Genomic DNA, 27,604 nt, shown 5'->3' with positions numbered 1-27,604 from the left:
TACCTATCAGACCTCTGGTAAATTACATGCCTGCACCTGCCTATAAACTTGCCAAAAAGCTGGAACGTATATTAAAGGAGGAGGTAAAATTAGAAAATAGTAGTAGCCTTAAAAACAGCTTAGAATTGATAGAGAAAGTAAAAAATGTAAGTCTCAATCCCAGATATACACTTGCATCGTTGGACATCACAAATTTATACACTAACGTACCTGTAAATGAGACCTTGAAAATATTAGAGTGCAATTTAGAAAAACACTCAAAGTTGACTGAGATTGAACAAAAGGAACTCATGACCTTATTAAAGTTAGTACTAAAACAAAATTATTTTAGCTTCAATGGTAACTATTATATTCAACATGAAGGATTGGCGATGGGCTCACCTTTATCTTGTATACTAGCGGAAATTTTCCTAAACAATTTTGAGAACATGCACATAAACACAGAGAAGAATAAATACAGAGAAAAAATAATATTTTTCTACAGATATGTTGATGACATAATAGTCCTATTCAACGGAAACTCAAGACAGATAGCTCTATTTAATAACTATATTAATGCCATTCACCCTAAACTAAAATTTACAGCAGAATTGGAGCAAGCTAATGTGTTGAATTTCCTTGATATCACCCTGAAAAAAGAAAATAGTAAATTCTCATTCAACATTTACAGGAAACCTACAACTACAGATACCACCATACATGCAACTTCCCATCACCCGTTTTCATACAAAATGGCAGCTTATAATAGTTTTGTGAACCGTTTATTAAATGTACCATTAAGTCCAGAAGATTTTAAAGAAGAGAAAAATACACTGAAGCATGTAGCAATTTCAAATGGTTACAATCCTAATATAATTGACGATTTAATCGGGAAACATTTAAGAAAGAGGACTGAACCGAAACCAACTAATCAGCGGTTTAAAAATTCAGATTATGTCCCAGTCGAATATGGTAGCAGATTCCCTCTAACTCTTAAAAATGAATTAAAAAAGCATGGGAAAATTGCAGCTTTTAGAACCAGCAATAAATTGGAAAACATAGTTAATCCAAAGGAAAAACAAAGCATTAATAACAAATCTGGAATTTATCAAGTAACATGCAATGATTGCAGCAAAATGTATATAGGTCAAACTGGGCGATCTTTTGAAAAAAGATTTAAGGAACATATCCCCCGAACCAGGGAGACACAAATATCCAGTTTTGCAGAGCATCTTGTTAATGAAAATCACAGTTATTCAAATGTCAGTACAAATCTAACAGCTTTACATATCTGTAGGAAAGGACGAACTATGACAACTTTGGAAAATTATGAAATATATAAAGCAACAAAAATTCGCCCTAATGATTTATTAAATGATAAAAGCTTGTTCCAGTCTAATATATTATTTGAAACATTAATAGGATTAGACAGAGACAGAAAGGAATGATAAAGGAAGCCGGGGGTACAAAGTACAACTACTAGGACAAGATAACCTCCAGTTGAGACTCGACATTGAAAATGCATGCATTGCTTCACTTTTGTCTCTCGTTTTTAATTAGTAGGCCTACTGTAAATAGTTTTTCGTGTTTATTAAATGTTTTGTAACTGTGTTTTAAAACTGTGACGTGACATCATGAGTCAAAAAACTTCAAGTTTGTATATGGATCTGATGATGGTATAACAAATACCGAAACGCGTAATCCTGTTGGATATTTAAGGACCACTAAAGGCAGTCTGCAGGTATTGTAACCTTCTTATTTTGATTTTTTTATTAATCACGCCTAACTTATTAAAAATGCCTACGATTAGGAAACATAGTGATATCAGTTAGGATAGAGTTCAACTTATCCTAAAATAAAATAAATCATAAAATAAAAGCAATATTAATTTTTTATAAAATAGTTACTTGTTTTGACTTTTTATAGTAATAAAACATTCCTCACACTGCTTACACTTAACAAAACTTCTCAAATGTTATTAAAGTAATATTATTAAAATAATTAAAGTAATATTTACATTTAAAGAAATTATTAAATAAGAACGCCTTCGCAAAGGAAACGCAACTACAACACGCTCCTGTATTGCGGGTATTGCATTGACTTTCTGCAGGCGTTTTTAATTTTTTTTTTTTATTCTCGTTTTGATAAAAATCTCGGCCAAAAAGAAATCTCGTCTCGTGTAACGAGATTTAAAATTTCCCGAAAATTTCCCGAAATTTCGAGACTTGACCATCCCTAATATTATTTATTTCTCTAGGTTATATTTAATTTTCTATAAAAGCTTTTTAAATCAAGCGAAATTATCCCCCACAAAGGATAATTTAATCCTGTGAGTGGGAGAGAGTTGTTTTATTATTAGAGATTTTTTTTAAATTATGAAAAAAAGGAAATTTGAACAAGTTAAAAGTTGAAAGTTGCGCTGGAGGACTGAGCGAATGGTGCCCCCCCCCTCCCCCCTACCCTACCCCCAAAAGATAACCTGCTACTGTACTTCCCAAGCACACCCAAACCCACACGCGCGTGCACGCACCCACACACACGCACACACATACACACTGCTGCACTCACACCGACACCAACAGGCGGCTGGTAGCCCTAGGGCCGTCAATGCTCTGTCCCTGTGGCGCAGAATCGGGAGCAGCTCACATACGTGCTTGCATACAATCGTTCTTTCACTCTATCAGCTGATGTGAGTGTAAATTTGTTGCCTGTAGGTTGATCATTGTCTGTAGGTTGAGATCAGTAAATTTTGAGCAGTTGATCTCCCGATGCTTTGTAACCATAGGGTAATTTGTTTTTTGTATTTGACCAGTGATCCAAAATAGTTTTCGCATAAGTTGTAGGGCAGATTGTTGTAGATAGTGTGAGCAACATAGTAGCAATTTGTTGTAGAGTAGGTTCTATTTAGTCTCGGTAAATAAATTTCTCCACCTAGTGCATGTCTGGTTCTGTATTCGTGTGTTACTCTTTCAAAAATGTCATTCGAGAGTTTGAATATGTAAATAGTCATGGTTCGAATAAACAATTGTCTGATGTCAAGAACGTTCATTTCATTGAAGAGAGCATCCGAAGGGTAGCGCCGACTCCTGCCTAAGGCTGCTTTTATTATCGCTTTTTGGGTGATAATTAATGGCTTTAAAATATAACCATATGCACAGCCCCAGGCTATTATTCCTCTGTCAAGTAGGGACTGCACGTAAGCAAAATATGCAATTCTGATTTCTTCAAACTCCAAAATCTGCTGTAACTGGTTAAAAGCATAGATATATTTTCTTAGTTTATTATTTAGATATGATACGTGGTCTGCCCATGAAAGTTTAGAATCAATCATTATGCCAAGGTATTTATATTTTTTCACTCTATCTATCACTGGACAGTCACAATCCGAATCAAAATTAGCACAAGAATGAATTTTCAATTCATTGATGAGTGTATCACCACGATGACTAAAAGCGATTGGCATGAATTTAGTTTTATCTACATTGAGTGTCAAAACATTTTGATCAAACCATTTTTTAATTTTTGAAATACCTCTTTCTGCGAGGTTAAAAAATGGGGAGCCTACCAGTAGACCGACAAGATACTTGGTCGTCTGGCCACTAGACCGTCTTTTTTAATTAAATAGATAAATACTGAAAACCAGTACGTCGACAAGTTATTTCATCGTCATTCCAGTTGACCGGCCTGTAAAACTAAATTATTATATACGAGAAACCTACTTGTCGTCAATCGACCCGACCGACTTACCACTTGCTCGTCTTTTAGGTGGGGATAGGGGGCAGAGTGGGAGGAGCTAACCGGGGATTACCCAGGAGTTTGAGGCGCTTCTCGTGGTTGAACCACGTCGCTCGAGGCTAGAAGCCAGTCTTGCCAACTGAAAGTAGCCTAGCTCCGTCGAACACTACACACTCGGCGTGTTTATACAGTCTGGAGTTTAGTTGACGTTGGCGCGCAATTCTAATGGATAGTTTCGTCGTTTCTATAGCAACCGTGAAGTGACCTCGTTCGCGCGCATTCCTCTGCCTTTGTATTATTTAATCTGCTTTGAAAGATAAGACTCGCTTATGTGCATTGACTATTGAATCAAATAACAATATCATTAGGGGGTTTTGATCGTTTGTTTGGATAAAACTACGTACCGTATTGTAGAATTACATTTGTAGTGTGGTAATATGGTGTATATATATCTATATATTAAAAGGCAAGCATGTTTCTTTAAAACCTTTTTTCTCAGCTCGTGTGCATCGTAGGGAAAATCTAAGCATACCGTTAGAAAGCTATTTTCCTGTAGGTGTGCAGAATCCCTTTATAAATTTAAATAGGCTCAAAGATAAGCGCAAAAAATGAGTTTAAAAATTTGAAAAAATTTACATGGATCTTATGCGTTACCATGCTGGTGACGAAATAACAACGAAATATAAACAGAAAATCAAAACAAATGGAAGAAACTCCAATCACATGTTTTATTTACAGTGTGGGGTGAAACATTAACATAAGTGAGTACATTACATATTTTTGGTCGAGTTTCGACCACTGGACATTACTCGTATATAATTAATACGCTACATGAAACTTTGTCGGTTGAACTCCTCCGCCATTTCTTAACCGATTTTATCCATTGACATCTCATTGGAAAGAGCGTGTCGCGTAGATTTGCCAACTGGCCTTACATTTTTTACAAAGTCCCTTGGGTTCTGCCCCAGTGGCTTTGAAAGTTCCCATGTTATCCTTATGAAGAACATAATTGTTTACATTTTGATCAGCTGTATAATTTAATTACTGTTATTTATTTTTCGATTCAATGAAACGCATTGAGTAAATTTATTTACTATTTGAGTTTGTGTAAACATAACCCCCAAAACGAAAACGGACCGTGTTAGTATGGTTGTATCTTGAATTTATATATTTATCGTTGCTTTGTGTCGCTATGACAGATCGTGTTAGCATGATTGTAACTTAAATTTGTGCATTTATCGTTGTTTTGTGTAGCTATAATTTGTTTATTTGTTGTTTTTTTCTTTTAAATGCCTCCGACGCGACAACAACGAAACATAGAAAGGAGGCGTACACGTCAGCACCTGACCCTGGACAATCTCAACTATTAGGTTACGAATGCGAGCTAACACTACCCCTAAAAGACTTTTCGTTCTCAATTTGACCCTCTATCAATGACATGTGTTGCCTGTACAGCGAGGCATTTTGAGAAGGAGAAAACCAGCCGGAATGCTTAAGGTTTATCAATAACGAAGATCAGGGATTTAGGTTATCAGGGTCTGAGTTACACAATGGTAATATTTGAGTTGACTCTTTTTAAACTCTTTTTAAACTTTAAGTTAAACTTTTTTAAATATGACTGTTATTGGTTTTGAAATAACCCCTGTAATACTTTGCAATTGCTTGAATTTGAGCAACATGTACACTAGTATATATATAGGACCTGTGTATAATTTTGGGTAACATGGAGGTCAATTTACCTTGTGTAGGCCTATATCAAAAAAGTTTAATATCTTAAATTAATCCAAACGATTCATAGTAGCCAACAGGCACAAAGTATTGTAATTATGCAAGATGTTGTAAATTTCAAACATGTGTAACAGTTAAGTTTACTGCAACAGTAGTTCGTTAGGATTGCCTATTTAAGTAAGTTGTTATTAGGTGTATAAGTCGTTCATCAAGCGTCATGAGAAACGAAATCTGTTATAGAAGTGAAAAAATACAGTTAATCAAATGGTGCTGTATATAAAATATCTGCAAATAAAATTAGAGTTTTGTCTGTACACTGTTCAGAATGACATATTTTCCTCCTCGATAAGGGTTTACCTCCTCGCAAGTTATGTCAAAAAGGTGTAATTGTAATTTTACTAAGAAAATTAAATCCAAAAAAAGGACTGGTTAATAGAACCAGATCAATGGCGAAAGTTATGAATGATGAAGTCTTGAAATTATTACTTGAAGTTCAGCTGGAAAACGAGTGTTCCTCTAAAATTCGTCCTCGAAAAGTTGGTCTTTATCTGCTAGAGCTGCATCCCCTGCTTACAGCATGGGGAATTGTACGTAACAATTTCAAGATGCCGCGCTTTTGATGATCTAAAAATAATAGTTAAAGAACAACGAAACCAAGGTCATTTGGCTGAAGACGTTAGAGTGTTTACAAAAAGACATGGTATGTGAAGAGTTTCTTATTTAACATTTTAAAAGTAAGATAAACATTTTAACTGGTCTGTCAGTCAGTATTCTAAGCCTACTCTGTTAAAACCTTTATTAAAACAGTATTGAGCTTAAGATTTTTATTTACGGTTAGTTAAAAGTTAAGCGCTTAAAATTCTTCCTTTTTTTGTATTGAGAAGTTAAAAGGTAATTAAATTTTTTTAATGATTTTTAAATAGGTACTGTATAGTTAATATTAACTGGAAACAACTAGTCTATACTAGAGTAACAAATTACAAAATACAATACAAAGGAAAAGGGCATTCCTATGAATGCTATTGAGCATTGACTATTTAATGTATTTGGGTTTTATGATGTATTACTAACCAAAGGAATACTTACTAACCAACCGCGATACCAGTGACTTAATAACGGTCAACAGATGTTGGGTATCACGAGCTTAAAGGATCGCTAGACAAAGTTGCCCGAATCGCATGGATGGTAAAATAACTTCTGGCGATGTCTAGAGAGATTGTTATTTAGAACACATGAAATCCTTTCTATAACATAAATGTCGGCTAATCGTGTGATTCCAAGTACTTTCGCCTGATTTGAAACATATTTCCAAGCCCGTGCCAATATTACTTGTTTCTGTTCGAAAAGGCCATTGCTGTGAGAATATCAGGTAAAACTAACATAGAAACTTGAAAAATACAAATTAACAATAAATTGGCAACATAATAAATATGGAGCATTACTGATATTTGTTGGAGCAAGTAAAACAAAAAAGACTTAACTATATAAGTAATCACAATGGGAAGAGAACGCGGAAGAAAATAATGTCTGTATATGCTGTGTATGCTAAGATCTGTATAGTCCTTGCCTTATATAATTGACAAATGCTTATATTTGCCCCAAACAAAAAAAATAACAAACCCTTCAAATATTTAAGTTGACGGGAGCGGGACCTACCACTTCTAAAGAACGCCACCGTGTCTGTCATCCCTATTCTCTTACTTAAGAACACCCCTAAAAACCTTCACCGAATAGGTAAGGTACTATCGTAAAAATAACGAGGAACTTATATAAATCAGTTTTAATTTACAATTCTCTGGACGTACATCACTGTGAGAACCGAAGCCTCGGGGAAAGTCCACGGGTGCGGGACTTGCCACTAGGGCGGTCAATATCTTAAAAAGAACGCCACCGCGTCTGCTTTCCCTAACTTAACAACACCCTTATAAGCCCTAAATGAATAGAGACTATCATAAATATGACAAGCACCTTTTACAACTTCTTTCCATTTCCAATCAACCTGACCTGTCCTTCATCGGCGTGAGAACGAAAGTATTGGGGAAGTCCAGGGAGGCCTAGTACTGCGTAGATGAAAGAGAAGCCGCGTTGGATGACCTTTCCACCCCTTCGCATACCTTCATCAGCAATATCTCATAGTGACTTTTTACAACGCAATTTTTGTTGTCAATTTGTCTGATCTGAACAATTTAAATATTTCAAAATTAACTAAGCGAATAGCTGATTATAATTGATTATTTTTATTGGTATTTGTGTAGCCACAATATCCGGATTGAGCGTAGTAAACGAACATCAACCAGGACGTGTTTGATTGATGCGAGCGAGCTCATCTTGAAAATGAAAGAGCATTTGACATTAAACCACAATAGGACCACATGGTATATTGGATTAAAATTTGCACTGGTTATCAGTGTTCGTTGACTTTGGAAATAAGTCAAACGTCACAGTGTCTAATGCTATTCAGCAAACATTCCACATAATTAGTTCCACTATTCGATCAACTTGAAATGCTTACATTTCTTAATAACGCTGCCATTGATTTTTATCGTATTAGCTTATCTAATGGCATAGTAAATACAACCCAAGGCTTCACCTGCGGTGAAGCAGCCATAAATATTTTACAGTACAGTACATAAGAAACAAACAGAGTATTACAATCATGACAATAATCATCCGTAGTGGCTTAGCCAAAAATGACAAAAGTAAGATATTATCATCATTGTGTCACGCACAGTTTAAATAGACACAGTTTAAATTTCGATCATAGTTAGTTGTAATAAACATTTTGAATCGGCATATTTTGGGGTAGGAGTTAAGAATTTTATATTTGAATTTCAACACAAAAAATCTTTTAAAATCAATATTTGATTTTCTCCGTAATTTTCTCTCTACAGCTTAAACCATACATTTTCGAAAGTTTAAAAATACCATAATCGGATTCCTCACCTATTAAAACATACATTTTGACATACGGATCAATATATTTGTACAATCCGTTCCTTAATAAAAACCTATATATTGTCATAATCGTCGCGCGAAATATAAGAATTTGTATCGACCTTATGGCTACATTTTCGATCATAGTTGTAATAAACATTATGAATCGGCATACTTTGGGGTAGGAGTTAAGAATTTTATATTTGAATTTCAACACAAAAAAATCTTTTAAAATCAATATTTGATTTTCTCCGTAATTTTCTCTCTACAGCTTAAACCATACATTTTCGAAACTTTGAAAATACCAAAATCGTATTCCTCACCTACTAAAACATACATTTCGACATACGGATCAATATATTTGTACAATCCGTTCCTTAATAAAAATCTATATATTTTCATATTCGTCGCGCGAAATATAAGAATTTGTATCGACCTTATGGCTACATCATCGATCATAGTTGTAATAAACATTATGAATCGGTATATTTTGGGGTAGGAGTTAAGAATTTTATTTTAGAATTTCAACACAAAAAATCGTTTAAATTATATATTTGATTTTCACCGTAATTTTATCTCTACAGCCTAAACCATACATTTTCGAAAGTTTAAAAATACCATAATCGGATTCCTCACCTATTAAAACATACATTTTGACATACGAATCATGGTATGTCCGATTCGTGGTTTAATTCGATTCGTTACAAATTATTCAATTAAAATGCAATCAAAAACTACTTTCGGCCAGATATTTGGTTGGAATGTGGAATATCTTAGCTATTGTATAAAATTATAGCTTAACTAGTGTACATGTTGCTCGAAATCGAGCAATTGCAAAGAAGTACAGGAGTTACATATAAACAAATGACTTGTTAAAAAACTAATAACAGTCACAATTTCCGATGATTTTAAAAGAGTCAACTAAAAGATTATTAACTAATGGAAATACTCACAATTTACATAACAGTCCTATTCCAGTTTAAAGGGTTATTTTTTAACTATCAAACTGCCCATGGACGGGAAATGGTAAGCTTACAATTTAAGTCAAAATAAAAAGTCTGTCAGCTTTTATAATGTACTGTACCTAAGTTATTTAGCCAATTTGTAGACAATAAGGTGTAGGCTACAAACTCTACAGAACTCTCATGCTTCCATGGGGAGCAACTAATTATTAATATTTACAGTAATTCCTGACAACAGCTGGAGTTTCAAAACAATGTTTGTTTCCCGTGTTAATCTTATGGAGAAATACGAAACTTTAAAGGGTCCCAGGGCCTCACTCTCTAATTATTTACCTAAAAAGAAAGTTTCCTGCACAACTTCACGTTACGCTCTTTCCAATGACACCAAAAACATGTCAATCGGTTCAGTAGTTTCGGAGGAATAATTGTCACAAAAATCCTGCTTGCGTATTAAATAAGTAAATAGATGTGACTGTGGACCCAATTTTGTACTAAACACACGCTGTTGTTTGATCTCGAGTAGCCGACCCAGTGTTAGCATCAAGAGGCCAAAAACTAGGAACGTAGCGCCAGCCACGTCCCTTTCACTTTCAGCAATTTTACAACCCTCGCCAACCCTACACATCCAAAGACAGAGAGAGAGAGAGAGGGAGAGAGACAGTAAAACAGCTGTCGAAGTCGATCGGGTCGACCTAGCCTCGGTCGTCAACTCGCTTTCTTTTTCTTCGCCTACAAGCGTTTGAATAGGGGCGCGGGAAAACTACTTGTGTGATGCGGCACGCGTAATACCGGAAAAGGCCTTCGGGTAGTTCTAGAGCGCCGCCAGAATTGGGTCGCTGGAGTCGCGTTTTAGTTGCCACTTTACTATTGAAGATTCTTAAGTGGCAAAAGAGTTTATGACGAAATATACCCCCACCGCAACAAACCTGCAGACTAAGCAAATTTCTATTTGCCTGATTGGATTTACACTAAAATGACTTTTTGAAAATATCACAGTTATTCCATATTTAAATAGAATAAGTTTAACAAGTACTTAGGTTTGCTGCAACAGGGAGGGTAAAAGTGTGTTTTTTTTGTAAAATAATAACATTTTATAAATAAATAAATGATTTTTTTCTAATTTAATGCAAATATTTTCATAAACAAGAAAACTACTACAGTTTACTTATTCCCTGGTGTGAGTGAGGGTATACATTCAACTCTAGAAAATACGCTGGTCAACGAACGACAAAGAGCCGCCGATGTCTAGAGTTTCCTTGGATGGGTGGCCGACCGACCGGTGGTCATAGGGTGACGACACAAAGGGGGTGGTAGGCGGGTATCCGTGTCGGCCAGTGAGTCAGTGTTACCGGTGTTACTTCAAAGATGAATTATTGCCCTCGGGGAATCCCGAGGTAGGCGCGGCGCCGCCAGCTCGACACTTGTTTCGGTCACTGGTCTTGGTTGATTGTTTCGTTTTAGTTTTACTATCTTTTGATACTTTTACATAAACGATATAGCCATGATATATTACTAATGAAAATTCAATAAGTACATTGCACACTATAAAAAAAAACTTAGATATAGGATAGTTCATGTAAACAGTTGTTGCTTAAATCGTTTGGAACTCTGGCCACGTCTATATTCTTCATTAGAGTGAACTTAACTGCAGGCTATTCAATAGACTGTGAAAAAAAACTGTGAATGATTTTATGTACTTGGTTTTTTTTATAATTACCGGTATAGCAAAAGCTACCAATCTTTGTCATCCGCGTCATAATTCTTGAGCTAACTACTTCTGCAGTGATATACCTTACACGTCACAAAACTGTATTAACCCTAGATCCAGTACCTCTGCTCCAACTAGTATTATAACATTGCCGTCCAGGAATCTTTGAACATATAGTTTGACAATAATTGCATGGATAGTACAGCCGTTTCAACAAGGATTTATTTACTATATGTTCTTAAAACTGAAATTAATTAGAAATACTATTAAAATAAATTAAATTAATTAATTTGATGTGAATTTAGCTTTAGTTAACAACACTCATACAAGTTCATAAACATAAACCAAATACAATTTTTTTTAATAGAAACGATTTGCGGGGTCGTCCAGATGAACTTGGAAATAGTACCATAGATAAAAGGAGTAGACATACTCTGTCATACATACATGTCTATACTCCTTTTATCTATGATAGTTCATTAGAAAATCTGAATATACAGTAGTGCCGTGCATTTGAAGTACTTACTCAGAACACAGACTTACTTGAGGACAGTTAAACAATAAAACGCAAAGATCCACGGAAGTAAAGACTACATTATTTAGTAAAAAAAAAACAAGGATGCGTCAGTTAGGGCCAGTTAGACAATTGAAGTACACAGAATTGAATCACCATAGTATTGTCCACGCAACAACGTGAGAGGATAAAACATGTACTTCTTCAATTATAATTACATGTTTCTGTGTAAAACCGAAGACATCTACAGACTTTACTAAGAAAAACTTCTCCCCGGTAACACAGGCAATGGGAATTCCTTCTAGACAAGGTTTTCAATAGACCTACAACAAAATCATAAAACAAAAGATGTTTCTCAGGCTAAGTAGCACACTGTGCACTTCAGCAAATAAATAGTTTACCGAGATAACTATTGCTTACCAAGACAGCAGTGTCATTTAAGGAGAAATAGTACAAACTAATGTCACCAAAAGTCTAAATTCATTCTTTATTTTATTTTTTTAAGAGAGGGAAAAATAGACAACAAAGCTTTAAATAACCGGTATTATCAATTTGTATTTATCTCTCAATTGAATAAATGTAACGGTAGTTACCTCACCACTGTTAACAATATTTGACCCTCCTATTACATAAATATGTTAGTTAATTTAATATTCAAACTCGTGTACATGTTGCTCGAATTCGAGCAATTTCAAAGTAATACAGAATTTATTTCAAAACGAAAAAAAGTAATAATCAATGAGTTTAAAAGAGTCAACTCAAAGATCACCAGTGTGTAACTGCTGGAGATACTCACGATGTATATACAGTAATCAACATTTCCTGTAAATATTTTATCATATTTCATAAATTGGTATTGCTTTTTAATGTTTCTACAAATGTTTCCTGACTTATAGCTGCATAAGGTTGTCCATGTTTATCTTATTTATTGATAAACCTATGTATGGCACCACCCTTGTCGCCAGCAGTAAGTTTACAAATTTCAGTAATTTTTTAATAAAGATAAACACTTTTTTGATCATATTAAGGACTTCCTGTTGTCTGTAACAATTTTATTTGTTCAATCGGCGTATTTTTATTTATTTAGCTAAATAAAACATTTATTTCATTGAAGTAAACTAATATAGGCCTATTTATATTCACTGTAGTGTGTATAACAAAATATCGATTGAGATACAAACAATTACACGTAATAAGAACCTCGCTAGTCCGCTGCATTGTGATAGCTGAAAATCGTCGGAATGAAAACCGCCGCTACAAGATACAGAAGTTGGTACGCCTGCAGTGCCCTCCACAGCTGCGCGCGCCGCTGGCACTACCGCTCAACACATCCCCACCTAAAAGACGAGCAAGTGGTAAGTCGGTCGGGAGGATTGACGACAAGTTGGTTTCTCGTATATAATAATTTAGATTTACAGGCCGGTCAACTGGACTGACGATGAAATAACTTGTCGACGTACTGGTTTTCAGTATTTATCTATTTAATTAAAAAAGACGGTCTAGTGGCAAGACGACCAAGTATCTTGTCGGTCAACTGGTGGCCCCCCTAAAAAATGTCTCCCAGTCTTTACCTTCAAATAATACTAGAGTGTCATCTGCGAAGAGATAAAACTTCCCTTCAATGGCGATTTTAACTAGATTATTTATATATATTAGAAATAACAAAGGACCAAGGGTACTTCCTTGAACTACACCATAGTCTACTTTCCCCAGCTAAATTGCTCTGAACTCCATTTATGACTACAAATTGTTTTCTATCTAAAAAATATGATTTAAACCATGCTAATGAAATGTTTTTTATTCCAATTAACTCCATTTTCTTTAATAGTATTGATCTTTCGACAGAGTCGAAGGCTTTAGCTAAATAAAAAAATACCAGCACGACCTTGTTTCCTTTATTGACAGCTAAATTAATATCTTTGTTAACTTCAAACAAGGCGTCAGAGATATTCTTCGATTTCCTAAATCCAAATTGACGTGAAGTTAAAATGTTATAATGATTAAGGTAATTAGTTAACTGGTCTTTAATTATTCTTTCCAAAACCTTGGTAAATACACTCAGCAATGAGATCGGCCTAAAGTTCGAAGTCTTAGAGCAGTCTCCTGACTTGAATAGAGGAACAACCTTAGCGATTTTGTAGGCGTCGGGGTAAACTCCCCTCCGGATACTCATGTTAGTGATGTGTAAAAGTGGCTGTTTTATTGAATCCCAGTTGTCCTTGAGTAAATCAGCTGATACACAATCATACCCTGGAGCTGAGCCTCCTCTCAGTCTGGTGACGTAGCCGTACAGTTCATGTTCAGTAACAGTTTGCAGTGTGAGAACGGAGTCAACAGCATAGTCAGAGTCGTGTACCACAGGTGGACCACTCGAATCAATTCTAGCTGCCATGTTTGAACCAACTTGGGTAAAATAGACGTTGAATTCTTTGGCCACCCGCGGTCTCATATCGTCGTCAGTGTTTGCGTATGGTTTGTTTAATGTGAATTGAGAAAGTGGGAAAATGTCATGTTTAGTGCTTCTACCCGCCAATTCATTTAAAACCCCCCAAAACTTTTTCGGATTATCTTTATACCCCAACATTTTTTCCCTATAATATTTATTTTTGGTTTCCCTAATATTTTTATTTAGTTCATTTTTTAATCTTTTGAAATTATCAATCAAAATTGTATTAAAAGGTTGTTTTTTAATCTGTTTACTAAGTTTATCTCTTTCTCTATGATGAACTTTCTCTTCTAAATATGACTCTGCGGTCACGGCACGATCGTCAGTATGACTCCGCTGTCACGGCGCGATAGTCGAAATGACTTCGCCTCTTGCGTTCGCGGAACATCTCTCGCGATAGCGGCGTTATCGTCACTTGCGAAGCGGCAAAAATCGCCGACGATAGGACCAAATCACGTCCCAAAAAATTCCCGAATCAAATGTAATCCCGTCCCGAAAATCAGGAATAATTTTTTCCCGAAAATTTCTTGGAATTTTGGGACCCGTCCATCCCTAGTAGGTGGTATTAAAAAAAAATTTAGCAATGGGGAAGAAAAACTAATTTTCTTTTTACTAATTAAGTCATATTATAGACATAAGATCTAACATGCTTTGCTACAGATCCTGTGATCGGTTGTATGGGTTTTGTTACTTCAATAGCTACAAAAAGCTTCCAAACAGTCAATGAAATAATATGTGTGTAATAAGCTATTTGATAGAGTTCCAATCTTAGTTTGATTATATCTACACAAAATCTTTAATAGTCAAAACAAATTCAAATTTAATAAGCACTAAAAAATTCTTAATTTCTCATTTTATTTTCTCTTCTTTATAAAAACAGAATTGACTTAGTTTACTGGGAATATATACTAAAAAAAAAAATCGTATTACTTCATTTTATAAGTAGTGCATCCTGCTGCAGATGACAACAACTGGTGCCCCAGGCAAATTCCAAAGACAGGTTTCCCCGCTGTCATCACAGTCTTGATGTTTTCCACAGTGACAGAGCAGAAACTTGGGTCCCCGGGACCGTTGCTGATGAAGAGGCCATCAAACTGTGCAGGATCAAGAGGGTGGTTCCAAGGTACAAGGTCTACTCTGGCTCCACGACGGGCCAGACAACGCACCTGGTTGTACTTGAGGCCACAATCAATAGCACAGATACGGGGACTTCCCTCCGCATTGAAGGTGATTGGAGCCTGTGAAAACAAGAATAGGTTGCTGCAAGTAATTAAGTGTGTTTAAAAGTACCTATTGTGTCAAAACCGAATCTCAAATCTCAGAACCATCAAAACTTTGGAAAACGGTTTTGAGATTCGATCGAGTTGTGTCATTCATTACTATTGTTTATAACACTGTTTACACACAAGCTGGTAGCAATGGAGCAAACAGATCACCACTAATGAAACAAGTACTGTAAATTGTATTCTGAACTGCAAAAGGGATCTTAAATACAGAAACAACAAACAATTAATTCCGTTATATACTTATATTTATCAAGTACAAAGAAATATTGACCACTAAATGTTCTAATTAATGGAATATTCACATTTATGTTAGTGTCAGGAGTTTTATTTATTGTAATATCAGTTTTTTATAAAATATTATCTTGTTTTGGGTTTGAAGATAACATAATAAACTAATAACTAGTCACATAAGTATATTACGTTACTAGTCCTGAAAATAGGTGTTTACCATACGAGTCCGGTAAACCCATTTTGGACGAGTGACGTACGATATTTTACGGCATACTACTAAATCTGTACAGATCCTTATTTATTACCACCGACTAAAGGACTAACAATCACTAGTCATAATCTATAAGGGAGGTTATGCTTTTGTTTATAATCACTCATTGCCAAATACAGTATAATCAGCTGTTTGGTGTCCGCGTGTCCGGTAAAACTCATTACAGTGCAGTAATACGTAATGAAACCCCATTTGATTAAGCTGGCGACAAACAGCTGTTTTCTGGACTAAATCCTTGTGTGGGAAGTTCATCAAAATAGTGTAGTATGGCGTAATCATAATTTATGTTTTTATGCCTGGCTAAGGAGTCAATCTCACAGATGATCACATAATCAGCACGGACATAATGAGCATAACTGTGTGGCTTCAGTTTTGATCATATAATGGAAATTTTATCATTACCTGTCTTTTTAGCAACCTTGACCAGGTTATTAAAAAATGTTCGCGTTTAGGTTTGAGATTTGATTTTTTATGTTTTGGTTTTGGGTTTGAGATTAAATTTTGACCATTACTAGTGTGTACATCATCGTCTTCTGCGATCGTGGTAAAATTGTGAGAAAAAATCCGGATCATCTCCCAAGGAGGTGTAGAGATCAATATCTTCAGCAATCACGGCAAATTCCTGGAAGTATCCTGCAGGTGTTCTGCGATCAGTGGCGGTTCTAGGACCTTGTCAAGGAGAGGGAGGGGGCTATGTAACAAACCCCCGAGCCTAAATTGATAACATTGTATTAGCCTATTTTAAGCTTTAAGTAACTTCAAATAATTTCAACTCCCCATATTGTAAACCTTGATTGTAAATCCCTTTTTTTCATTAGCCTATCAGTTTTGTATTTTCATAAAATAAAATAAGTTTTTTCTTATTTTAAATTTGGAGTTTTCATTTTAGGCCTAAGATTTATTACAAAGCTTACCGGTAGGGTCAGTTCATAACAAGGGTTGATATTACCAGCTGGATATTAGCCTACCTTTACTGCTTTATGTGGCTGCAAGCACAGAAAACATACTACTATAACCCAGAATGCCAACCGCATGGTAAAAAGCATTAAGTGTTTTGAGAGAGCTTTGCCTGTCAATTCGTAGGCAGCGCCACCAGAGTTGCCATGCACTCCGGTTGGCATTCTGGGTTATAGTAGTATGTTTTCTGTGCTGCAAGTCAGGAAATTCCTTTGGAGAGCTTAAACTTTTTTTGTAAAACACCAAGATTCTATTTTTTTATGTTTCGGCTTTGAGTTTTGAAATTTCAGTTTTTGACAATAACAATTAGTAATGCAAAGTTATTGTTAGATAAATAGTGGAATGGTGGATCAGCACCAAAACAGACTAAATTCTTAGAGATAGAGATGCATTACCTTTATGGACACTTCAGCTACCAAATTTCGTTTGTTGGGATCAGGAAAAGCTATTGAAGCAGTGGGTGATGGTAGGCTGACAGTACCCATGACAATTTTTCCAAGAATAGAACCTTTCTCTCTTATTTTCTTGGTAAGTTCTCGAGTGTCAATCCCACAGATACCTGGCACACCTTGCTCCATCATCCATTGTGACAAGGTGCGATGGAGCTGCCAGTGACTCGGAGTCTGACAAACCTCACCAACCACCAGACCAGCTGACCAGATGCGGCTTGACTCAAACCATCTAAACAACACAAGCTGATAGTAAGAAACTCCATCCACAATACATTGTCTGGGTTATTATTACTAGTCACATTGTAATTTTTGTCTCGTTTAATTTTAATATTTCAGATGTCACCACCGTTTTATTGTTATTATTGCTAGTCACATTGTCTTGTCTTAATAATGCCTACGGTTTGGTTTTGTTTCATTGTTAAGTCAAGTCATAAATTGGCTCATTAATTAAGGCAGTTTTGTTCTCTTTTTTGTTTTTTTGTCGCCTACCAGTGTTTTATGTCGCTCAAATAAGCCCTGCAATTGTCAACAAGCTGATGTTTTTGTTTATAATATAGGCATTGACTTTATATCTACACCAGTGTAGATATAAAGTCAATGATATAGGCCTAATGTAATTGTTTGTTGATTAACCCTAGCAGTGGCCAATGTTAGAAGTGGGGAATGGCCAACCCATTTTGATGATTTTGCAGACCTTTTTTTGAAAATTCGTAAAAATTCAACCGTACAAGTAAACCTAGCCAACCTCATATTCATTTTGTTCGGAAATAACAGGAGAATCTAGAAATAGTAATATGATAATGATTTAGACAGTGTATGTTGTTATCGGTAAAGTGAAAAAAATAAAAAATCTTTTTTGAATATTATGAATTTTTTTTTAATTTCAAAAGCGGCCTCGGTATTTTTTTTCCTACGGAATTTTTATGGGAAATTCATTATATACATTTTGTAGACAATCTAATTCCCTACATAGAAATATATAACATGTTAGGAAAATATTTTTTTTTTATAAGTTTTTGGGGCGAAATATAATGACAAACGGAGAACCGAAAAAATTGAAAACCGTACATTGTTAGTTTATGTTGTAAAAAGTTCTATAATATATGTGTATACTAATAATGATATATACATGTTTGTAAAGCTAATGAAGTAAGGAATCAAAAAAAGTCATAAAGTTTATGGTAAAAATAATTTTTTACCTATAAACATACATATATAAAATAATGTTTTTATATTTTAGCGATTTCTCAAGAAAAAAAATTCACAGTATTTAGTATACAACTTTTGTACCAAATTTTTTTACTTCAAACCAACATAATAATCTTGTAGTGCATTCAATTACCTACATAAAAATGTATAACATGTTAGAAATATTTTTTTTGTAGGTACGTAATAGGGACATAATAATACAATAACCGCAAAACCGCAAATAAGTGTAAACTATAGCCTACAGTGTTTGTTTGTGTTGTGAAACATTATGTAGGCTGATGATATGTAGCCTACATATTTGTAAAGTTAATGAAGTAAGGAATTCAAAAAAGTCATAAGTATGATGGTAAAAAGTTATTTTCAACTATGATTATGTATCAATTTGAAAACGTTTTGAATTTTTTGCGCATTTTGAGAAAAAGGAGTGTACAGTATTTAGTAGCCTATATAATATTTTTACCAAATTTTTTACACCCAAACCAATATAAACATGTTGTAGTGTATTCATTTACCTTTATAAAAATGTATAACACCTTGGGTAAATCATTATATCTATATCTATATCTATACTATTATATAAAAATCTAATGGTGTCTGTCTGTATGTGTATTACTAATAGGTGCAAAAACTACTGAACTTACTGGGCTTAAATTTTACAAAAATATAGTTACCATACCAAGGACCATTATAGGACTATTCAAATTTCGATACTGACACCGTAGGCTTTGCCCCGTTGGTTTTAAAAGTTCTTAGGTGAACATTTTAAAAGTAAATATTGATTGGTCTCCATGGCTGTAATGAGAACACTAACAATGTTTGTTTACATTTGCTTTGACATTTAAATATAAACAAGAAGAACTGCTAAACTGCATATTTCACAATTTCAGACAGCTGATACAAAGAAATAATATTTTCCATAAATATGAGGTAGGTTTATTTTGATCTAACATTTTGTAATGGATTATTTATTCTAAAACTATGTCAATGATTATAGGAAAAAAAAATGTATAACCGTTGCTGTATCAACTCCGGCTCTGCTTTGGATTTTTTAAAGCGTCTTAAGTTAATAATCTTAAGCGAAAATAATGTTATTGATATGTTTTCATGGAAACAGTATGAAAATTACAATGTATAGATGTTTTGTATGAATTTGGAGGCTACTTTAAATACATTAAAACTGCTTCACATGTGTTAGATTAACTATAATTTGCACATCGCATTGTTTTTTATATGTATATTTAGGTAAATTAAGTTATTGTGTTTTGATAAACCTATGCTTAAATTAAACTAAAGAATAGCATCAATAACTAAATTGTCTTTGATTTTTGTTTTCTAAAATCTGTTGTATATGTGTGGTAATACAAAATACTCTTATTTTATCTTAACATAGCTTTCAGTTCAAATTTTACTTCATTTGATAAATTTATTTTTTGTGTTTTGCCACACCACTGATTAAATTAAACCAAGGAAAATATCATAAAACTAAGCAGTACACAGTGTTCTTTTGTTTCTAAAATCAATGAAATATCTGTTACTATGTTTTCCTAGTGGTAAGTGTGAAAATGTAAAGGCAATGGACGATGGAACTGATTAAAAGAACTGGTTTGTATATTAAGTTGTTTGTTGATATTTTTGTATAGTAGAATCAGAGATGCAATGAAACATATTCTGTATTTGCTATTAAATTTTTTAGTCCTGGATGCTTTGATAATCATATTAGTTTTGTCTACTGACTTTGTAATGTTAAATTATTTTTTTGAAATTTTGTATAGTACCTATCGATATAGTTTCTTTAATATTTCAAAAGACTGTATTGATAAGGCACAGCAACATTTCTAAAGTTTATAACAGCTGACTTAGTTTTGCTAATGATTTATTGTGAGTGAAAAAACTGAAGATGAAAGGATTTGTGATTTAATATAAAGAAGAGTTTAATATAAAGGAAGAGTTTAATATAAAGATATTTAAATTTAATAATTAGTATATTTGCAACTTCAAAATTGAAATTTAAAATGTCAATAATAAATTAAAAGATGTGTAATTAAGGGAGATGAAGGTAAATCTGGTAAATTATGTTCAAGTTTTACTCGAAGATTTGGTCAGTTTTTCTCATATCAGCCTCCACAAGATTTAAAATAAATCAAAACCAAAATGGTGGTATCCACTACTTACCAGATTTAAAAGTCATAACTTAAATGTTTCTATTAAGGCTATAAAAGTCGAATTTTGTTTCTAAAAGCGTTGGCGGATCTGTAACTATTATATGCAAGAGATAATGATTAAAATGTTTCTATTTTGTGTCCTCTTCCCGTTGCAAAGCACGGGTACAACAGCTAGTAGCATATATAGCACCTCTGAATGTCAGAATCGTCATTTTTGGACATGATGCTAACAAAATACAGTAGTATTTAGTATAGGCTATAACTTTTTTACAAAATTTTTTACCCCCAAACCATTATAAACATGTTGTAGTGTATTCATTTACCTTTATAAAAATGTATAACACCTTGGGTATATCATTATATAGCATATATAGCATGGCAAACTAAGGTCAGTCTCGTACAACAATCTCTGAATGTCAGAATCGTCATTTTAGGACATGAAACAACGGATGCTCAACAAAAACTAATAGATTTTTTAAATGTTTTTATGTATGATCTTTCATTGGCCTGTCCCTTGAAAAATAAAAAGAAGAACTATCAAAAAATTACAAAACCATGGTTAACAAAAGGCATAATAATATCATCACAAAAGCTTAAAGAATTAGATTTCAAAAGAAAAATTAACAGATCTGCTGAATTTAAAAACTATTACATTAAATACAAAACTATTTATAGAAGAGTTATAAAAGCTTCGAAATCAGCCCACATAACTAGACAACTAGCTAGAACCAATAATGTATCAAAAGAGGCCTGGAATATAATAAACTCTGACAAAAAAAGTAAACAGCCACCTTTACCTGCTGATATGCCAAGTCCTGAATCACTCAACCAGTATTTCACCAATATTGGCAAAAGGAAACATCAATTAATATCTGAACCCACCTTAAAATATCAAATCGATACCACCTGCCCCAATTCTCTTGCCCTATACCCAACAGATGCACGAGAAGTTTATAAAATTATAATGAATTTGAAAAACTCAAATTCTTGTGGATATGATGGGGTTAGTCACAAAACTGTACATCACTGTGCAAATTACATATGTCAACCTCTTGCTGATATAATAAATGCCTCTTTACTGCAGGGCATATTTCCCAGTGTTCTAAAGCAAACAATAATTCGTCCAGTTTTTAAAACCGGTAAATCTGACCTTCCTGAAAATTGGCGTCCAATCGCGAACATATCTACATTTTCAAAAATATACGAGCATGTTTTTGCGCAAAGGCTTCTTGATTTTTTATTCAAAAACAACCTTATATGTAAAGAACAATTTGGATTTGTAAAGGGGAAAGGTACGATTGATGCTACCGTTGACTTAATTACCAAAATAATCAGTGCTGTAAATAATAAAAACAAAGCTATCGGGGTATTTCTGGATTTTCAGAAGGCATTCGATTGCTTGGACCACGGTGTAATTTTTGAGAGGCTTTATAATCTGGGAATCCGTGGCCTGCCCCTTGACTGGATTAAGTCGTATCTTCTACAGAGAACTCAAAGTGTAAAGGTTAACGATTGTGTACATTCAAATAAGCTACAAGTGAATTTCGGAATTCCCCAGGGCTCAGTTTTGGGGCCTATTTTGTACATTTTATATACAAATAGTATAACTAAGACCTTCCCTAACTTAAACATAACTATGTACGCTGACGATGTAGCCCTCTTGTTTGAAAATAAATCATTAGATAACCTAGAAATTGATAGCTTTGTAAAACTATCAAACCTTTATCAATACTTTAATAGCAATAATTTACACGTTAATCCAAGCAAATCAAGCTGTATACATTTTTCAAAAGCCAACCATTCTGAGGCCAGCCCAGTAATATTTATGAACGAATTTGAGTTACCCTTAGAAACAGAAGTTAAATATCTAGGATTGATTTTTGATAACACTTTTTCTTGGACACCTCACATTGATGCACTGTGTTCCAAGCTGTCGTCTCAATTATTTTTAATGAATAGATTCGCAAAATATCAAAATTTATTACTTATGCGATTAGTTTATTTTTCACTCATAGAGTCAAGATTAAGGTATGGAATTATTCTCTGGGGGTCTGCGATACAATCAAATTTTTTACGCGTTTTTAGGTTGCAAAAAAGAGCCATTCGTATTATGGCAGGTGTGTACAGAAGAACACCTTGCCGAAATTTTTTTAAATCCCTTGAAATTCTAACGTTACCTTCGATATATATTATTGAAATTCTATTATATTATAGGTTTAAATCAACAACAAAAGTAACCGGTGCAGATATTCATAATTATAATACCAGGCAAAGACACCATCATAGACAAACCTCTCATAGATTGGAATTAGCTGCATCATTACCTCAAAATCTCGGGCCAAAACTGCTTAACAAACTTCCAGCCAATCTACAATCCTTAACGTCAGAAGCAAAATTCAAAATTAAATTAAAAGAATACCTTTTAGAACGTGCATGTTACTCTGTTGCTGAATTTTTTGAACAGCCCAATTTATAAAAAAAAAAAAAGTCTGAAGCTAAGTCCACCTGCTCTGTAATTATTACTTTCATATGTGTTATCAGTGTTATAGTAGGCTACCAGTTTTGTTATTTTATTATTTGCATTATATTATTGTTTATATTTAGAAGTAATTTAAGTTGACGTTTGTAATACAATGTATATTGTCTGACTACAATAAATGATTTGATTGATTCATTTGATTGATTGATGCTAACAAAATACAACCTTTTATGAACACTATTTTACACAATTCAGTAATATTTATGCATGAAGATTACTGTTATACACACACACAAACTTCACTAACACTAACACTACGAACTAATAACGTATAGTAATAAATCGCGGATAACACGAGAACGAACACTATTACCGGCAACAACACAAACAAACAATGGCGAATACAAGACAGCTGACAGACTGTAGCAGTAATGACTCACTTCCGTCGTCTACATGCGAGCATACAGAAATAACCCTGAGTGCAGGGCTGCCACTCTCTGAATCTAAATTTCTTCCTCTTCAAAATGACATACTATATGACTAGTAATAATAAATTACACTGTATGTAATTCGTATTTTCCACATCGTCACCTGACGACCATCTGCCATTTCTTAAAAATTTTGAAAACAGCTGTTTTCATTAAATCGTACCGGTTGTGCAATCAATATTTCGTTCTAAATATTACTACCACAATGAAGATAAAATCAATGGCTATCCTGTGGTACCACTCGCAACATCCCACGACGAAAATTACCCAAGCAGGGTAATGCCAAACAAGACGTGTTTTGCCAGTTCCCAAGTGTCGGCTGCAAAAGTCGTGCCGCCTCAAAAATTCATTTGATTTCTAATCGTCGTGACATTGTTATATACCTGCTGGGACAGGGTTTGTTTATGTAATAAAATGAAAGTTCAGAATGTGATCTTTCGAATGGTATATATATTATTCTCATCTGAGTTTATTGTAAGTGTTTTTTTACCGCTAAAAAAATGTCAGCCCAGATCGTCACAAGACGACTTTGGCCATTCTAAGCATCAACGTCAGATCGTCACCAGACGTCGATCGGCCACTGCTAGGGTTAAATGTATGGACCTGTTAACTTGTCAATTGCAAAAATGCAAGTCTTCATATTGTAAACTGGTTTATGCCGTAGATAAACTAATTGAATTGAGTATTGTTAAAAAAAATAGGCTTTCTTGAACACATAGAATGGACATTCCTACATGAGATAAAAATGTTTCCCTACAAGTACTAGTACTGGGATAGAAGTAATTTGTCAAGTTCTTTTATGGTAAGCAGTAAGTTTAGGGCTATTCTAACTTAAAGAAAGTAGCAATATAACATAGAAATCATGCACAATTTTCTGTTAGAGTAGCCTAGCGTAAAGTATTTACCTGGGCAATCCAAATTCATCCTTCTCATCAGATGGTACTCCATAATTACCAATCAAAGGATATGTTAACACCAGTATCTGGGCGTGGTATGATGGATCTGTCAGGGATTCTGGGTAGCCCACCATACCAGTCTGGAAAACTGCACAGTAACTTATTTTACTGTCAAAGAAAAAATTATATGAAGGCATACAGGCTATTCTTTTGCCTGGGTATGACAAAAATGCTGGGTACCGGTACACTTCCATATCTGTTGGCACAAACAACCGAATGAGTAATATTGATTATTCGATTGTTTAATTCGATATATCGTTTGGTATGGTTAGGTTAGGTTAACCTTACCTTTGAACTAATCAAACGATATATCGAATTAAACAATCGAATAATCAATATTACTCATTCGGTTGTTTGTGCCAACAGATATGGAAGTGTACCGTACCCAAAATAATTAAAACTAGCCTAACTTAATCAAACTTAACTGTAGGCTCTGCACCGTGTGTCGAGAAAACCCCTTTTGCCCGTGCCTTCACTCGGAAGTTGTGCAGTGCTTAGGTTTACTTTTTGATCGTTTTAATGAGCTACATACATAAGTACTACACAATTTGTCAACTCCCAATAGGCCTACCTGCATACCGTACCTCTCTGCTACCCCTTTTGTTGCAGCTAGGCCTAGGCCTATGCAAACAGAGGCTTGCAGACGAGTAGTTCTTGGCCACACTAAAAAAAACAGGCCGTAAGTAATGCGCGTCTAGCATGACGTCACGATAGAAGACGGCAATGACGTAATGTTTGCCGTTTGTGATCAGCTGCTTGTTTTAATCTTACCGAAAAAAAAATATATATAAACCTTAATTACGTCATTGCCGTCTTCTATCGTGACGTCATGCTTGACGAGCATTACGGCCTGTTTTTTTTAGTGTGGCCTTGATTGACCCCTAAGTTATTGCTTTAGGCGATCTTACATTTTACCATTAGGCCTACAGTAGGCCTAGGCATGTTTTTACTTTTAAAGTTAGTGCCCACCTAAGCTAACTTATATGTTAAGGTATCATATTTAAGATTAGGCCTACGGCTTTAATACATTAAGTTAACATTTTGGTTTTCAGTAGACGACCAAGTTGAAGCCACAAATAGACCGGGACTTTAAGTTAGGCTAAATTAAATCATGGAAATGGCCCCATGGGCATAAAAGTTTTAACTTACTTAGCGTGAAACGGACCAAAATAATTTGTTTGACATTTAACATAGGCCTAGCCTAAGCCAAGAAATCTATTGAAAAGCGATTTCTCTGGGGATATTGAAAAAACTGTAGGGCTATTAAGTTATTTTTCCACACAACGTAAAACTAAACACACAGCTTAAAACAAAGTAGGCCTAGGTAGCCTACCTAAAAGAAAAACACATGAGAAGGGCCTTGGCCGAAAGAAAAAAAATTCAAGGGCAATTACAGAAATTGGGGCTGCTTTTTACTTTAGGTCCTACACTCATTCCTTCATTCGAATGAAAATATCGATTAACCCTCCCAGTGTTACTTGACGAAAATTCGACAAGCAGCACACTTTGTGTAGTGTTACTTGTCGATTTTTCGACACGCAGACATCGTTTACGGCGAAGGCTCTATGACTGACTGAATCGGATTGAACTGGATCGAGTTAGGTATCGTTCTTTCCGTAATATTCTAAGCTTTCTCCAGAGGTCTGTCTCTAAGCGCTATTCATTTTAGTTCCGAAAATATTGTAGCAGACAGCTGACGTGCGTGTATTTGTAAACAGCTAGGTTCCCCCGGACCGATGACTGATGTGTTTTATTACGTTTATCATTGTTTTAGTGTTAAAAATCAAAAGTAGTGATATACGTGGTGCATTATAAGAAGATTTAAGTGGTTTTGAAGTGCTGGTTGATGATCCTGAAGAAGTAGGTAGTGATAGGCCTATTGATGTAAATTATCAGCCAGATTCCTAGCTATGGTTAGGCTATGCATTCTTAGCTAAACGCTATGTACTGAAATCAGTTTTTTGCCCATAACTTATTTATTTGCAAATATACTTCCTTATATTATTATATATTTGTAATCCTCATAAAATTTAGAACAAAGTGGCTATTTTCAAATATTTATAGGCCTATAATTTATACAATTTCATTGAGCGCGAACTTATTTTTTTTTTGAAAATTTTCGAAATTATATTTTTTTTACCTAAAAATTTTTTTTTTGAAAAAATGTTCCTTATGTTTTATATATAATATTGAAGCCCATGATTTTCCAAACAAAATGGTATATAGAACATTAGAATTAACATTGTTTTCCTAAGCTTCTCAGATCCGTTTTAATAAAACCTTGCAAATGCGCCAAAAATAGGTGGACATTAAGGCCTAAACTATGGACACTTGGAGGGTTAATATGCCTATATCGATTAATCGATTGTTTCATTCGATATATCGTTTGGTTAGATAGGTAAGGTTAACCTAACCTAACTAACCAAACGATATATCGAATGAAACAATCGAACAAACAATATTTTCATTTGAATGAGTGTAGGACCTAAAGTAAAGTGCAGCCGAAATAGGCTCTAAATAAGGTTTCCCTAAGTCCATACTACTAATATTAAATAAAACAAGTCCTTCATTTTATTGTTTGGTATCAATCATAAGTTACTCACCAACTTCCCCATCTACAGGTTTTGCTGCTCCAAAACTATAACCTGTCAAAACTGTCCCATCTTCTAGAACTAAGGAGCAAACTTGTTGATCTGTGTAGGGACACATCTTCAACAAGACAATAAGTTACCTCGTCTTATTACACAAATTTTCGGTAATTGACCAGTTATATTACACTAAAAAGAAGGTTCAAAGAATTTTCTAAGAATATCAAATAAAATATTGCATGAACTTGCTAACTAAGTAGGCCTATATATAAGAGTACCGGCGGCACCTGACATAACCTAGACTATCATAGAACTCGAACTAGAGAACAGCAAAATTATTAAAACAAAACAAAACACAAATCTTTCAATGCCATGTGGATTGTGGTGTAAGTTAAGTAGTGTGGTTAGGTTATTGTTTTTCACGTACAGTACCCAACATGCAGCGAGCCAGCAGCTGATCAGCAAGCAGGGTTGCCAACTTGTTGTTGCAATTTTACCCTAAAGGCGGGCGACTTTACC

At 34.5% G+C, this 27,604-nt stretch overlaps 1 protein-coding gene across 1 annotated transcript in view; it reads right to left on the bottom strand.

The window, feature by feature from the left end:
• LOC128987706 (CAD protein) overlaps positions 1-27,380 on the bottom strand; it is a 97,938-nt gene extending 70,558 nt beyond the window's left edge. The window contains exons 1-4 of the mRNA XM_054408700.1: positions 27,101-27,380; positions 24,447-24,585; positions 17,147-17,432; positions 14,937-15,244 (exon numbers count right to left, since the gene is read on the bottom strand). Coding sequence (XP_054264675.1) covers positions 14,937-15,244; positions 17,147-17,432; positions 24,447-24,585; positions 27,101-27,206 — 839 coding nt within the window. The 5' untranslated portion in view covers positions 27,207-27,380. The remainder of the gene's footprint in view (positions 1-14,936; positions 15,245-17,146; positions 17,433-24,446; positions 24,586-27,100) is intronic.
• Positions 27,381-27,604: the final 224 nt, after the last annotated feature.

Source organism: Macrosteles quadrilineatus, unplaced genomic scaffold (assembly GCF_028750875.1).
Source record: "Macrosteles quadrilineatus isolate MER2022 unplaced genomic scaffold, UCM_ALF_1.0 Scaffold_2__2_contigs__length_208266976, whole genome shotgun sequence".
In the NCBI taxonomy this organism is placed as follows: Eukaryota; Metazoa; Arthropoda; class Insecta; order Hemiptera; family Cicadellidae; genus Macrosteles; species Macrosteles quadrilineatus.
The sequence above is the reverse complement of the archived record's forward strand: the minus strand, read 5'-3'. Positions and strand labels throughout refer to the sequence as shown.